This window comes from Lissotriton helveticus, chromosome 3_2 (genome assembly GCF_964261635.1).
Source record: "Lissotriton helveticus chromosome 3_2, aLisHel1.1, whole genome shotgun sequence".
NCBI classification, from domain to species: Eukaryota; Metazoa; Chordata; class Amphibia; order Caudata; family Salamandridae; genus Lissotriton; species Lissotriton helveticus.
The window spans coordinates 253217553-253235031 of NC_136062.1; the positions used below are offsets into that span (position 1 = coordinate 253217553).

General features: G+C 45.0%; 1 protein-coding gene across 2 annotated transcripts in view; it reads left to right on the forward strand.

The window, feature by feature from the left end:
* The window catches only part of UBE2Q2 (ubiquitin conjugating enzyme E2 Q2), a 758043-nt gene that overhangs the window by 183890 nt on the left and 556674 nt on the right, over window positions 1-17479 (forward strand). For both annotated transcript variants that reach the window (XM_078685153.1, XM_078685152.1), the window contains exon 3: window positions 15104-15208. In XM_078685153.1, the coding sequence (XP_078541279.1) occupies window positions 15104-15208 (105 nt within the window). The remainder of the gene's footprint in view (window positions 1-15103; window positions 15209-17479) is intronic.

A 17479-nucleotide genomic window follows, 5' to 3' on the forward strand; every position in this document is an offset into this window, starting at 1 on the left:
ACTCTTTCCAAATTACATTTTTTTTGGGCACAAAGTAATCTGCTTAAAGTAGAACCATTCTTATAGAACAAGAATTCTTTGAACACTTCTAAGAGACAATATTTGACCTTGTTCACAAACAAAACAATTTATATATTCTGTCATGGAATGGTCTCGACCTTTTTTTCTTCTGTACTTAAGAGCCATTTCATAAATGTACTTTCATGATTCATTCGGATAGCATTTCCAATGTCATACTAATGCTTTGAATGAAAATATTGCTTTTAAAATACGTACAGCACAAGTGCTCTTCTTCGATACAACCATTTTGAATGCATTTTATGTATTTTGGGAGGGATTTTTACACATCATGCTTTAGATATGTTTAAAATACTTAGGACTTAGTAATATCGAACATAATAAAGTGGAGTGGGTGTTGTATAGCGTTTTCGGATACAAGTGAAATTTACAGATTCATGCCCTTATATAGGTACAATTCACATTGCCCTTATATAGGCATAGAAACCATACCCATATTTAGACATAGCCCATGCAGTCCAAATACAGGCATGGCTACTTCCACTTGCTCCAAAAAGCCACAACGATTTCTTGAAAAACTCAGCTTCAGCTGTCAGAGACATCCCCTTGCTTGAATATTTATTTGTCCTAGAAATCCTGAAGTTATTCAAGGAACTACCATTCCCTTGGGGTTCTTTGATGACGTTATTATGTCCGATTTTATGTCAAACTAGGCACCTTCAAGGTATAAATATGCCTACACTTGCCCTAGTAAACACACGGTGGTTTGGAGCAGCTCGACTATCTACTTGCCCGACGCAGCTCGCTACAGCAAGTGCCGAATGAAGCCGACCCTCCAGTTGACGCACTGATCGAGAGTCTGCCTTTCTCTCACTGAGAATCCAGCTCCAGTGTTTCCAAGCTCTCCTCGCGGGGAGTTGGATAATCGAGTTTGAGACAGATACCAGACCTCCTTCATTCTAAAACCAGGGAATGGAGCTGATTAGACCCTAAGAGAAATCCTGGGTAGATTCTTGGCAAAGAAACAAAATGTATGCTACACCACACTTATTTCTTCCCTCGTACTAGACTTAGGTTAGGTACATTGGAGTAGGCGTATTTTATAATACTCTTCTTGCTGTATGCATTATACTTTACAGCCAGTATTACGATTGTAGCAGTTCATTTCTTTTGCATGAGAAAGACTGTTAAATAAATCCTTTTATTGAAAACGCCCGCCTCTCTATTTCTCTGCATCTCTGATGAAACGAAGCATGCACGATTGACTGAGTGAAATATCTATCTATTGTTTCCACGACTCTGAAGATAACTTTATTCTTGGGGAAACAAAGTTGTCATGTTTATGAGGTTGTCAGAAACTAATCGCTTCTTGTGTATTCGAGAAAGTTTCTAGTGGCCTCTGAGCTAGCTGGTTCTCACAATTAAGTTTAATATATTCGATAGAGACCTAGTCGACATACGTCCTACGTCAAATCTGTAGGATATATTATTCCAATGCGCAGAGCATATTGGGAATATAGGAACTACACTACACTTCTGGTGCTTCTGGCGATTTGCCTTGCACTGAAGGCATTCCTTCCCTCTGTCCGCGGAAGAGTAGTGCAGGTGTTCACGGACAACACCACTGCCATGTGGTACTGCAACAAACAGGGCGGCGTTGAGTCGTGGACCCTATGTCAAGAGGCTCTCCGCCATTTGGACATGGCTGGAACATCAGGGCATATCTCTGATGGTTCAATACCTGGCAGGTTCACTGAATGCGAGGGCGGACGAACTTAACCGCAGGTTCATGATGGATCACGTATGGCGTCTTCAATCGAAGGTGGTGCAAGATCTTTCAGCAGTGGGAAGAGCCTTCGTTAGATCTATTTGCCACTGAAGTGAATGTGCAATGTCAGCAGTTCTGCGCACTGGAATTTCCAAGGCAGCACTCGCTCAGTGACGCTTTTCGTTGCGAGTGGAGTTGCTGTCTTCTATGCGCCTTTCCGACCTATACCATTTCTGTCAATTTAAAAAAAAATATTTATATAGCTCATGGTTACCCTGAGGCCTCCCAGCGCTTGAGGACAGACGCAGATAGAGAGTAAAAGCAAATCCTTGAAGAGACAGGTTTTCAGGAGTTTTCGAAACACCAACAGATTAGACTCCTTCCGCAGATTGAGAGGAAGGGTGTTCTAGAAATAAAAAATGCGCTTGCCCCATCTATTTCTTTGTGTTTTCTTTGGGGTAGTAAGATAGGAAACACTGGAGCGAAGGACTGTGGGAGGATGGTAGGGGGTGATGGAGTGGGTAATGACCGGGCCGTTCTTCCAGAAGGCTCTGTATCCTGGCCGTGATAGGGAGCCAGTGAAGGCTCCTTAGTGCTGGTTTCGCAGATTGCCTACGAGGAATCTGGAGAAGCAGGCGGGCAGCACAATTCTGGATCGTCTGGAGTTTATGAATTGTGGAGCTCCCTAGCAGAGGGCGTTTCCATAGTCCTGGCGAGAAAGAATAAGAGCTTGGACCACGATCCTTCCCGCTTGGAAGGGAAGGAGTGAGAAGATCAAGCGTGACCGGGCCCAAGTCATTCTTGTGGCTTCGGATTGGGCACGAAGAGTCTGATAGCCTGACCTCTTGCACATGGCCATCGATCCTCCGATTAGACTACCTCTTCTGGAGGATCTTCTGTCGCAGCAACAGGGGACGGTCCTCCACCCAAACCTGTCCAGCCTCCACTTCCTTGAGTCGAGATTGAGCGGCAACAGTTTACAGACTTTGGAAGGAGGGTCTAAAGCTGTCATGTTATCTTGGCAGCCAGGCATCCCTCCACCAAAACGGTATTCGCCTGTAAATGGAACAAATTTGTGGCATGGTGCACAGCAAAGGCTTTGGATCCCCTTTCTGCTCTTCTTTCTGACATTCTTATGTTCCTCCTTTCTTGGCCCAGCAGAATTCTTCTATGGACACCCTTAAGAGCTATCTATCAGCCATTTCAGCCTTTCTTCACCTTCCTGATCAGCCTTCTGTTTTCGAATTCCCTATTGTAAATATATTTCTTAATGTCATTACTCCCCTCTTTCCTCCTATTCCTTTCATACTTTCATAATGCCACTGTGGGACTTGACTCTGGTCTTGATTTAACTTATGTGCGCTACTTTCGAGCCACTACATAATTGTTCTCGAAGACTCTTGACTTGAAAACTGCTTTTCTGGTTACCAGCAGATCTGCTCGCAGGGTGAGTGAGCTTCAGGCTCTGTCTTCTAAGCCTCCTGTCCTTGCTGTTCGTCCGGACAAGGTTGTCCTTCGCACTCTACCTTATTTTCTCCCCAAAGTGGTTACCTCTTTCCACATTGGACAGACCATCACTTTGCCCACCTTCTTCCCGCCCCCGCATCCTTCAAAGGAGGAAGCATGACTCCGCCATCAGGATCCAAAATGTGTGCTATCTTTCTATCTGGATCGCACAAAACAATTCCGGGTGGATGACCAGCTCTTTGTTGGCTATGTGGGCGCCAAAAAAGGCGGGGCCGTACAAAAAATGGACCATCTCTCGATGGGTCGTTCTTTGCATAAAAATGTGTTATTCCTTGGTAAAGAAGGACCCTCCAGCAGGACTATGCGCCTATTCTGCTGGGGCAGTGGCAACCACTGCTGCTTTGGAAGTGGAGTCCCCCATGGTGAAATCTGTCAGGCAGCCACTTGGGCATCCCTGCACACGTTCACAATACACTACTGACTGGCCAGCCAAGTCTGGAGGGGCTGCTTCTTCGGCCGTTCAGTTCTCCGGGACGGTCTGGTGTGAACTTGGTTCACAAACCCACCTCCGGGGTTAGTATTGCTGGGGTATCTATTCTAAGGTAAGTAATCTATAACTAATAGTCTCTCAGATGAACAAGTTACTTACCTTCGGTAATAATATATCTGTAAGAGACGTATATTAGTTATAGTGTAAGGGACTCCTTTCAGGGCCCTAGTTCTGTGCACCAGTGGTCAGTGTCTTGCATGGCTCTGCGCTTCTAGCATGGAATGTTGTGTAAAGAACTGACATCCGCGTGCGAGGGCGGCAGCTAAGTATTTACCGCAAGGTTATCTCGGCGAGCACGATGCCAAAGATGAACGTGGAGTCGACCGACGCCGCCTACCGACGCGCAGGGGTACTGCTATGGAAAAAATTCTACAGATCAAGCCTTACGCCTGGGGTAATTCTAAGGTAAGGAGTTTATAACTAATCTATGTCTCTTACAGATATATCGTTACCGAAGGTAAGTAACTTGTTCTTCTCTAACCTCTTTACCAGTAGTAAACGTTTGGATGCATTCTTTTATCTTTTTGTAGGGCAGGAAAAGTGGTTGTCCTATGACAAATTGATAAATTTGTTTCCTCATTTCATCAGAGGTAAATTGTACTCCATTTTCCGCTGTGAAAACCTTAGGTATATTTTCTGCAAAGAGTTCATCATGTAAAAATGTTATCACCATAGCGGTCTTGAGGTTATGCATCAAATGAGTCCCAATCCATTGGGAATGGTAATATACTAGAACCGGCATGTAAACTTTATTCATACTTTTGTGACTGATAGTCCAATGATATCCAAAGCCTATTTTTCCCCATGGTCTTTTGGGACCTTCTACAGGAGAAAGTGGTGTTCTCTGGGTAATCGTCGGCTTATCACTATGTGAATATCTGCTGCAATCCCTCACTATGTCTTCAATTATTCTGTCCATACCTGGATGCCAATAATCTGATCTGGCTTTCGGTTTTGGAGGGGATGTCTGCCTAAATGACTTTCCTGGGCCAATTCTGGAATTCTTTTCCACAGTTCCTTTGGTGGGACCAGTATATCACCACAGAAGACTTCAATGTGGGAAATACTCAACTCCTTTTTTCACTTCTCAAAAACATTTGAGATAATTCTACAAATTCCACATTTGGGAGACCATGCATGCTTTATTTTCATTTCCTTGACCATTGCTAAAGATTGTCTTCCTTCCTTGAATCATCCCACTCATCCTTCACAACGGCCGGAAACACAATTAGTACAGGACAGTAGTATACACATCTTTTTGTTCTTCATCATACAATTTTTTTTAAGGTATTTGAGAAAGGAACTCAGCTGACAGGTAGCGCACCCAAGAAACAAATCCCAAATTAAAATTGTACCCCTCTAATTCTGGGTCCTACCTGACAATCCGTAAGGTGGTGTATTATGCACCTTTTGGAGGTATGAACAAATGTAAAGGGCTTCTTGTCAGTCCCAGGAATGAAATGTAGTCTCTGAAGGAAAAAGCGTCCAATGTCCCAAAAACAAGCCAGGGCTTTTACCTATATAGTAGAATAATTATTTTCTGAATTTTTCACAGAACGAGAGGCAATAGACATTTTTTTTCTCTTTTCTATGTGCCATTTGCAACAAACTAGCTCCTATTCCTTTTGTGCTAGCATCTGTTGTTAAATGGTTTAACACTTGACATCAACAATTCTTAATGAAGTTGCTCTAATTATGCGCACTATTCATTTGATCAGATGTTCCTTGACATTTGGAATCCCAAGTCAATGGAGCACCCTTTATAAACCATGACCTTCAGGTGTCATTTACATTAGCAATTTTTAACGTATATTTTTTACATCTATTCAAATAAAAAAAAAGGAATGATTTCAGTTAATTTTTGTTAGCAAGACACTGGGCATCCCTGACTGGCTTACAGACCAATCTTTTCATCTTTAGAAATGGTATTCCCTAGATCATCGATTGGACCAAGTCCAGTTTCAAACTTTCCCTTCTTTGTTAACCCTGACTCATTAAATTTACACTTTACTTTTCTTAATGCTAACTCATGTTTACTCACTGTTTCCCCATAACAATGTAGTAAATACTCATTTCTCTTAAATGCTGCAGATTTCCAACCAAATGGCATCCTATCGAATCTGGATGTTTCTAAAGGTGTATTAAAGAAGTTGAACAATCTTTTTCTTTTTTTTTATAAATCTTTTTTATTATCAAACATCTTCACAATTCCACATCATAATTGGGAGCCAATTTACAAAGCAAAGAGTTGTACATAATTTCAAAGGTCAAATACACAGTGACAAACGTAAGGTATTTTAAGGGGGCGTGAGTTGGTTGTCCTCGTGTAATGGTGCCGGCAGGGCGCAAATGTCTCCCCTATGTGTGTTCCAAGGACCCCAGACCTTATTCCACTTTCCCGGACACCCTTTGGCAACTTAAATCGACTTTTCACTGAACATGCACTAATCGAGATCTTCCCAACATTTCCCAATCCGAGGCGGCTGTTGTGCACTCCAGTTCTGTGCGATGTTTCTTTTAGCGATCATGACTGCTAATGTAGCCCACTGCTTGGTGTATGAGGTGAGGTCTGACGGTTCCCATTTATTTAATAAACATCTCCGTGCCTCAGGCCGCAATTCAATCGCAAGGACCTCACTCATCTCACTATGTATGGCGGTCCAGTAGACCTGTATGAGGTTGCATTCCCACAGATTGTGGATGAAGGTACCCTCCCACCCCCCGCACTGACGTCTACAGTCTCAGTTTACGGCTTTACCCATCTGTACCAATCTGGGACGTGTTACGTAAGTCCTATGTATAATTTAAAGTTGCACCAATCGCAGCCGCGCCTGGATCGCCACCACCCTCCGAGAGGAAACCGCCTCTTGCCAGTCCTCTTCATCCAATTCGAGGCCATCCCTCATTTGTTTTTAAGAGCTTGGAGTGGGTCTTCCATGTTGTTGATTAACTTTTTACATATCAGGGAAATAGCTTTTTCGGGCAAGTGACCGTCAAGAATTCCATCTTATAGCGGAGAGGAAGGCGGGGTAGAGCCCGAGGGAAGGGGGGTCCGAAGAGCGTGCCCTACCTGGAGGTATCTAAAGTATTCAGAGTCCGCAAGACTATACTGTTTCTGAAGAGAGGCAAAGGGAATTACTCCACCCCTGTCCCACAAGTCTTTGATTTGGGAGATGCTGATTGGAACTTGTGGCAAACTAAAGGATTTGATATATGGGATCTAGAGTTTTTGGGAATTCCACAAGGGGGTTGTTAACTTAAGTCTACCGTTCCACCCCAAATACTTATGCGCTGTGTGCCAAATATGGATTGAGTGAGAGGTTGGACCAGTCAAATGGTATTTACCAGGTTTGGAGTATAGCGCCCTCCCCCTTGCCTCCCCCTCCCCCGGGTGGAGCCATCAGTCCATGGCGTATCCCGGATCACTAAGGTCTCCATACGTTCCATGATCAATAGTAGCTAGGTCAGCTGACCCGTTATTTGTTGATGGGGGGGTGAGAGGGGAGGGTGGAGACCGTAAAACTCTATATGGAATCCCTGCACTGTTTGCAATACCAAAACGCCTAAAGCAATGGCAGCCCATGCTGGAAGGAAAAGTGGCAAAAGCCCTCCTACCTTTGTAAGATTAGATGTAAAAAAAAAAAAAACACGTACCCATTCCGGCATTGGCATTTTCTCTTTAGAATCCTCAGCGTCCGCAGAATCACTGTCCTCTGATAGTGTAGGAGTAGTGTGGGTTGGTGTGATACTGGCTGAGCCCGGAGCCTTGCCCTTTAGGTGGTGGAGGATGGGCCCAGAAAAAACACAAGGAGCAAATACTCTTTTGTTGTTGGACTAATCTTTGTCAAGTGATGTGAATGTCTCAACAAATGTACCCAATTATTTAAAGAAAGGGTCCCCAAATAAGCACCCTTGGGTGACAGTTACTGCCTCCGAGGAAGCCAGGTCCCCCAACTTGGGGTGCATCTTAATTAAAAGGGAGCGGCGCTGCTCAGTGAACAGCGCACAACTCGCATTCCCTATGAATGAACATGATTGCTCACTGGGCCTACTTAAAAAGAACATTTGGGGCGATCGGGGAACTAGAGGCCTTGGCCTCTTAGGCTATATCCAAAATCTCAGTGATAAGGCCAGCCACATCTAGCAACTTGTCCTGGCACGAACGCAGGACCGATCAATCCCCTTCTTTAGGGTCCTTGATTAATTTTGCAAGTAATGTTGGCATTTTTGGGTCAATGTCCGTGTTAAGGGTGACCTTTCACTGGAAGGGGAGGGGGCGAGGGCACTCTGCCCTAAGGCGATTGCGGCCCTCTTCTTCCAAAGGCTAACCGACCCACTGGGCTACACAGTTGGCAACCTTGTCGACCGGTACCCATTCAGCGGACCTAGGGTGAATAATCTCATTAGGATCCAGCATGTCCGTAGCCCCCCCTGGGACATAATGAAAGGACCCGAAGCTGGGCATCGGGGCCTAGATGGGTCGGCTTCATCATCTTTATCACGAGTGTCACCAGGTCAGGAGTACCCAGGCGGGGAGGATCTGGGCAGGGGTCCACTGACCCTGATGGGTCATCCTGTAGAGAGGTGTGGGATAAGACTGCATGCTTTAGGCTTTCAACAGCATCCTTGTCCACCTCCTCCTCATGCTTCTAAGGTGGAGGGGACCTTCCATGTTGGGCTTCTTGCGGGGACTTAACTGGGGACAATGCCTGACCCTAGACAATCATTGCTCATTCTCTCGCTGTCTGCTCAGAGAGGCACTGTTCTATAGGGCTCATAAGGTTGCTAACCACCCTGTAAATGGAGGAATCTATGGCTTCAAAGAAGTCCACCTCCCACTGTAGGAAGGAGAGATTCCTCCTGCTCATACGTGGCTTGAGGTGATTGCATGGTGACAGATAGGGCCTGAGGCCTTAATGACTGCGGATGGGTCAGCCCTGAACGAACACACTCAGGTGTGTATGCAATTTCTGCTGGGAGTGCACCCAGGCTATGTGGGTTGCCGAAGGCACACAATTAGGGGGACATCAACACCCTTATATGTGATTTGGTAAAAGGCTGTTCTGGACTGTGTCCCCACAGTGGTCTCTGATAGGCCTCACTTAAAAGTGCATCAGATTTTATAGCCTCTGAACAGAGACCCCAAACGGGGCTTCCAAATTAATATTGTGGGAATATTACAGACCCTGATGATCTCGAGGCGTCACCTTTGCGCACTGCACTCCCGAGATCCGGGAGACACGCAGTACTCTGAACCAGGGTGTTGCCTGTAAACAAAGTTCCCTCTAGGGGCCTTAGGACCCCACCGCGGTTCGCATACAAGCAGGGCTTAGGTCGCGTAAGGAGTACTGAAGTGTTCAGCGAATGGGGAATCTGAAAGAAAATGCGCAATAGTGGTGCCGCGGTACAACAAAGCCAACTGCTACTGGCGGCATTAACTGTGAGCATGGAAGCACTGCAGATCGTTAATAACAAGTGGGACAGAGTATCCCAAACAATGTCACGGTGAAATCGATGGAAATCCAAAGGACTATTTTACTGGCAGCTGATCAGCAAAAAAAAGGAAAGGAACAACAACAGTCAGCTATATTGGGACCTGGTTAGAGACTGAAGACGGACTTATGAACTTTGTTTGTACTAGGGAATAACTGCACAGCTCATGGACGAATGGTGTGCAAATTATAATTAAAGAACTACACACTACCGGGAAAGTGGTGATATCTCCATTAAGAACTGTAATCTAGATGTCTTAAAAAATATACATGAACCAGAGAATGTGTGAGTATCAGTGGTAAGACTCACTGAATTATAAGTGCCACACTAACAGGATATGGTGTGAGTGCCGCCACACATACCACATATAAAGATGAAGACCTCACTTAGGTAACATTCAGTACTGGCCCTCTGGAGTGTCTGTCTAAAGACACTGGGAGTAGCCTGCTGACCAAACCTGACCCCAAATTTCATAAGTGGCAAGCAGTTGGCCATGAGAAGGCATGTGTGAGTAGGAGACCTGGGAGGCTCCCACGAAATAAATCCAACCCACAAGTTGTAAGGGAGGACCACCCCGCTGCGATCTGATTTTAGCATGGTGCTGTAACAGGCAGAGCAAAGCAAGAACTCCTGCCAGAATAGCACTGTGGCTCATGTACGCTCTAGAGCCCTCAAATCTTGCCCGACACTCCGTGGCACTGGGCAGAAACTCGCTTTAAAAGGCTCCTGCTTCTCCACTATTCCACAACAGAATTCACCTAGAAGTTTCACGGACCCCCAGTGATAAGTACCAGTGTACACTCATAATTGTTAGAAGATTCTCAGATGCCGAGGTGGAAGTGTACAACATTAGGTGGACAGCGAACTTGAAATGGTACAGGTTTGTACAGCTTCTGAAGGGGATGGTAAATCGTAGGTTGCCCACTGCATACCTCAGGTAATCTTGTAGCCAGTGCTAAAATAATTCATGCGCAAAAGATAACGTGACAAAACATTTATTCTTTCGTGTTGCCAAGCTCTCATAAGGTAATCTGAAGTAAAAACGTCAACATTCTAAACAGCCTTCAAAGATGGAACGTACCATCAACACAGGATTAAGGGGAGGAATGAAAAAAGGATAGACTAAAGGAGAGGAGATAATGTAATGCCATCTACAATAATAAGTTACAGCAAAGAATGCACTACAAAGTCGCAGGTGATCTATGCCCCGGATGAGTAAGCTACCAAATGTCTACAAGACCATGATTCCTATAATATCCTGGAGCATGACTATCTCCCCGTTATTACATTTGTCAGGAGTCTCTGCCTGGTCTAAAATGGATCTAGCAAAAGATTTCAGTCTTCTCCTGTTACTGTGCGGTCTGTGATAATTTCAATATTGGTCTAGGTAGTTGTCAAAGAAAGATGTCTTTACAAGAGTTCTGGGCTTGGATCTACCCAACGGTCCTCATCAGATCAGCAGTATTTCGCTTTTCAAATACTGATCTACCTTCTGCCTCTTACCACATCTTAAGGACTTTGTGTAGCAGAGATTTCCTAATTAAGATTGTGACTCCGCATCTTTTAGAGCTGCTTGCCTGTATTCCTTGTAGTTTAGTATGTGCGTTTGTCTACTGCTGATTACCCATCGCACTAAGTGACTTTTGAGCTTCGATTCTGACAAATGTATTTGTTTTATGAGCGCATTATTAAAATTTTTGAATGTTTAAGATTGTACAAAATCTTCTTCCTTTTTAGGTCTCGCCTAGGCAGCGTGCTTGCGATGCTCTAGGGGAGGGCCTTTAGCAATCGGTCTTCTCTTTTGAAGCACTCGTGCTTGTGGGGGTATCCACCTTGAAGGAGCGAGCAGTGGCGCGCTGTTTGTAATTAACGTGGCCGCGCCGCTACTCGCTCCTGCAAGGCGGATACCGCAACAAGCACGAGCAGTGGTCTTCCCTCCCCTCCCGTAAGATGTTGCCTTGTACCTAATTTGTTGACATTTAGATTACTAAATGTTGTAACACCAGGTTCCGCACGCGATCATCATGCGTGATTAATCAATTAATCGCCACATGGTCCCCCCTGTTTACTAAAAACGGGGTGCTAAGGAACACTCGCATGTGCTATAAGAATGGACCACCCCGTTAAATCTGTTTCATGTTCTATCTACTCGCCGTTTTTTGTTTCTAATATTCGGCCTCTTTCTGATCGTCCATGTGCCCCCTTCGAGATCCTCCTCTCCTTCCTCATTCTGCCAGCACCCTCCTACCCAATAGTCGTCCACCACCACCACGTTTCCCACCACCACCACCACCACCACCACGTTTACCACCACCACGTTTACTCCACCACCACCACGTTTACTCCACCACCACCACGTTTACCACCACCACCACCACGTTTACCACCACCACCACGTCTACCACCACCACGTCCACCACCACGTCCACCACCACGTCCACCACCACGTCCACCACCACCACCACCACCACGTCCACCACCACCACGTCCACCACCACATCCACCACCACATCCACCACCACATCCACCACCACCACCACATCCACCACCACCACCACATCCACCACCACCACCACCACGTCCACCACCACCACGTCCACCACCACCACGTCCACCACCACCACGTCCACCACCACCACCACGTCCACCACCACCACGTCCACCACCACCACGTCCACCACCACCACGTCCACCACGTCCACCACCACCACCACGTCCACCACCACCACCACGTCCACCACCACCACCACGTCCACCACCACCACCACGTCCACCACCACCACCACGTCCACCACCACCACCACGTCCACCACCACCACCACGTCCACCACCACCACCACGTCCACCACCACCACCACGTCCACCCTCACCACGTCCACCACCACCACGTCCACCCTCACCACGTCCACCCTCACCACGTCCACCACCACCACGTCCACCACCACCACGTCCACCACCACCACGTCCACCACCACCACGTCCACGTCCACCACGTCCACGTCCACCACGTCCACGTCCACGTCCACCACGTCGACTTCCACCACGTCCACCACGTCCACGTCCACCACGTCCACCACCACCACGTCCACCACCACCACCACCACGTCCACCACCACCACGTCCACCACCACCACCACCACGTCCACCACCACCACCACCACGTCCACCACCACCACCACCACGTCTTCCACCACCACCACTACGTCCACCACCACCACCACCACGTCCACCACCACCACCATCACGTCTTCCACCACCACCATCACGTCTTCCACCACCACCATCATGTCTTCCACCACCACCATGTCTTCCACCACCACCACGTCTTCCACCACCACCACGTCTTCCACCACCTAGTCCACCACCTAGTCCACCACCACCACCCGTGACTGGTAAAGTGTCACTGGAGGGCAGGGGTAGTAGGAGTGTCATTCCTATATAGGGGCTAGAAGTATTACACCTGACCCAAGATACATTTTGAAGATGCGCAATGCCACAGGTGCTCCTGTAAAAGCACTCGCAGCATCTCTACCTCACATACCTGCTCGGGCCACTCACGCAAAATAAGCATTGGCATAGCCAATAGGTCTCGCCTTTGGGACCTTATAGGTGTTTATCCATGCAACACTTGATGTTGTTGCAACAAGGATATTGTGCTGGATAACTAAACACTTATAAGTTCCCAAAGGCGAGACCTATCTGCTATGCCAATGCCTGTTAATGTAATGTAACGAGCATAATTACAAAAGTGACCTCCGGCAGCTTCACGTGGAATGCTCGGAGGTGAATGCCAATTTACAGCAAGCATCTCTGAGAAGAGTAGATATCTCTGAGGTTTTAAAGAAGACCTGGGGCGGATGGTGAAAGTGAAACCCAGTCAGGTCAAAATGTAAGCACTGCCCCTCCCATCTCTCCTCTTCTCTTCATGTGCTGTGTGGAACAGGAGGTAGGAATCAGCACTTGGTAGGGTCATCACCAGTTAGGTGTCTAACAATATTCCGTAAGCTGGCTGTATCGCAACCCCTCAGCAGGAGTCGTTAATGCTGGATAGCAATTCCTCCATGGATCTCCAGTGCAGTCATCCAAGGGTAGGACATAGTAGGAGATAGTCTCACAGTCCATCCTTCCACACAGCAGACATTCAGGTAGATCTCTCACGCATGGGAGGGCACACGACGTGGGGTGGTCTGGGTTCCCTGTTTTGATCATTAGAAATCTACTCTGGGCACCATGACAAACTGCAGATCTCCATAATAAGAAGGTGGAAAGTATTCTACAGCTAATATCAGCCGTAAAAGTCGATTGCATATTTCGTATGGACTATTAATTTGCATGCAACAATGTTTTATGATTATTCCAAGTTGATGGTGGACCTACAGATGACACCAGATTCTTAACAATTAAAGAGCTGTGTCTGTGATGGTAACATCTCTGGGTAGCAATCAGAACAACTGAATCTGGGCAGCAAGGTGTCACAAATGAAGGATTACCAGTGTATTCCGACAAAAGCAACAGATCGGTTCGCAATGTTTTCTTGTGTTTTAGGCAGTGCCAGATCACATGGCATGAGTGAAGTGCAAATGTCAACAGTACTTAAAAAAAAAGTGTATATATATATATATATCTGCTAGGAATGTAGTTGCACCAGTGTTTCCAAAACAGGACAGCTAATGAAAGGCAATACATGAGATCAACAAGACAGTAGTGCACAAAAAGCAAAGTTCATTCCATAGATTTAGTTAGTTTTATTGCAAATCTTTTATTCTCCAAATGTCCTTTGTACATATGAAGAGAACAGCCAATGCGTTTCACCCTTCACAAGGACTTCTTCAGGGCAACGGTAAGATGACCAGAAAAATACACCAGTTTGTAAGGTCCAGCAGTTAGTTGGATAACAACACGTCCTCGGTAATGGATGTAGTCTTCATGCACGTGGCCAAATGCCAGTAAAGGATATCCTGATTTCCAAGATCCAATATGGTCCTACTCAATATCTAATGGTGAAGAACCGAGTCTTAATGCAAATTCAGCCTCCAGTGTGGTCAGGAATGGTACATGTGTGATCCGTATGGGTAGACTGAGCCGTCTGTGTCCGGCAGCATTATGAGTGATGGGTGGAATGCTTGAATTAATCTGAGCTGGTAGTAATCACACTGGGCAGCATCCCAGTCCATCGTTATTTGCACACATGCCACCTAAGTTTGGGCCTAGTCATTTGCAAATCATGTACTACATATGAAATAGTGATTGATTTCATTCTGTCCCGGTGAACTAATTTTTGATTTTGCCGTGCGTCAATATGTGATGGCGCTGTTGTAGCATGCTGCCTTAAAATTCTTTACATTGTCAAATTAAATCTCCTTTAAGAGGCTTCTGCCCTGACTTACTTTTTTTCTGAATTGTTTTTCATTTTAGGATAGAACTTGAAGTTTTTTTTTTAAAGAGGTCGTAGTTTAACTCTTGTTACAGAAAGGATTGGAAATGTCTTCACAAATATAAACTTCGTCTTTGATTTTTAAAAAGATTTCTCTTTGACATAAATGTTTCTGAAAGACAATAGCTTATACGTTTTTTTTTACAATGCTCATAATGGAGAGCCATGCTTACAGGGAAGTATTTTTTTGCGTTTTCATTTAGGGCATCTAAATGGTTTCGTTTGCTTTTGCTTGAAGTTGATGTTTCCTTTAAAACTGCATATATAGTAGTTGATAACTTAAGGCCATTGTAATTGAGGTACTTGCTATATGAGAGTTAAAGATACACAGCTGTTTCAAATTCAATGTAAAGCAATACTTTTGTTTTGACAGCTTCTGCAGCAACTGAAGCGATTGATATGTGACCTGTGCAGGTTATACAATCTTCCGCAGCACCCAGATGTTGAGATGCTAGATCAGCCCCTACCAACTGGCCAGGTTGGTTTGTTATTAACACTGTCCTAATAAGGTTTATAGCTTGCATGAGCACATGGATAGTATTATCCATCTTGAAATCAAACAATGAGTATTCTTTAATTTTCATAAACTTGGAGTATTTCCAGCCACATATGGAGTCATTGAGTTATTTTAAATGTTTTTTTGCTAAATTTGTCACTGAAAATGTTTTTACACCCCATGCCTGCCCATAATCCATTTCTATGAGCTTTTGAAATAAATCCAGTTATAATAATTTAGTTTAATACAATAGCAGGGCTAGCAAGCTTGTTTTTAGGTATCACATTCTAGCACCCGAGTGTAGACTTTCCATCATCTACTCTCGAGCATAGACACTACGTGTGACCTTTAATTGCTCAGGCTTCAGGTGCTGTTTATTTCTTTTGTTTAAGCACTCTACAAGAGTGAATGTGTTTTCCAGTTATCTCTCTCATATACTTCTCTTCCCCTGTGCGTCAGCGTTCCTTTCTGTCGCCCATGTGCATCTCTCCCCAACCGTCCTGCAGTGCTTTTTCCTTGCCAGCTCCACATTGCCTGTTTGCCCTCTCTTGCTAGTGTTGCAATTGGCTCTGTCAGGATCCGCCTTCCACCTCGCTCACCTGTGCTCACAATGTAGTTGCTGCCACCCAGGCATACCATGCAACATGGCTAAAAACCATTGGCAAAGCCAATATGTACAGAGGCGAGGCATATTTGCTTTGCTAATGCTTGATTTAAAAAAATATTTTCCTTTTAGGGGAAAAATTCAAATTGGGTAACATAGGTAGCTTGCTCCCTATAGAGAAAAGTCACGCTGCCAGTGTATGTCCAACTACTGGCCCAGTGTGCACTCAAGCGGAGTGTCAGTTTGTGTTTTGCAAAAAGCACACTCAAAACACATTTGAGCCTTTTAGCATCTTGTGTTTCTAAATATCTCTCATTAAATCCGTTTCTTGCCTCCTTTGATGTTTTTGTACATCTTCCACTACCCACATGTTTTTGTGAAGATGATGTTGTATATTTTGCCATCTTAGTTTTTTGCCAGAAAAATGTCAGTGAGTTATTTCACACATGATGCATGCATGGTTTGCTCCTTTCCTTTAGTTGGGGAATGGTTTGCATTGTTTCCTGTCCGTATAGTGTAGGTGTTGGAGTATGACATCTGCCAGGATACACGTTTGTTCAGCTCATAGGATAAACTGGGCTTGCTTGAAAGGAAAAAGCACTCTTTTTTCCGACTTAAAATACTAACATAGCAAGTGGTCCAAGTGTGGTCGTGCCATTACCTTGAAACTCACTGGCACCCTTACTGCTGTCGCCAATGGTCCGTCACAGTTTGGCAATATCACCATTATTGCTTAACGTTCATAACGTGGATGTCGAAGAGCCCTCCAAGTCTTGAGTATTGATCCCCATTTTGACATTCAGGAAGGTTTTGATCATAGAATGCTATGACTTTGAGACCTTTGTCATTATTGAAGGTCAAATGTCCTTTACATCTGGAGCATGCCTAACATCACACTGCATCATCTAGATCCCTGTAAATGCTGTGTTCATAAACCATAAAATGAGTCAAACATTCAGTTTTCTACTTTACTCTTTAAAAATCACTAAAAAACAAGATAGCTGGGTTGAACAAAAATAGAGAGCTCTCCAGTGTCTTCTTGATAAAGTAGTTTAAAACATCCATCTACGGAGTTGCGAGAGAGCTGTTCTCTTCGCTGAAAAAAATTCTACTGGTCAGAATCAATTGCCGAATGGGCTGTTTAAATTAGTCTGAACTAATGCCACTCACACTTTGGCTAGTTTGCCAGCAATATTGGAGTCTCAAGCCTACTGTAACTTTATTAAGACTTTTTCTACAATACCATTTCGAATATCTAACGAGTAGCACCTTTGACATCCAAGAGATCATCCTTATACACCCCTCCTCCTGCTGCCCTTTGATCAGTTCACATGTTGGTGTTCTCTTTCAGTTATAAGCTCACTTGTTGCACTCTCTTCCTGTGTTTAGTGACTTAAACCCACTAAATGTATGGCTGACCCACTATGCTCAAACTACCTGGATGCTTAGAACCCATGCTGCTCTTTAACTTTTCTGTACTCATTGGAGGCATAGTTTCCAACTTGACTAGACAGTGGTGCTGCTTTAATCGAACAGACTGGATCCATACCATGTAGGTTATTAAACTTTCATGCCATCACAGAGGTAATTGCCACTACTTTTAATGCTAGGTATCAATACCTTTTTTGTTAAAGTAGACATTCGACTTT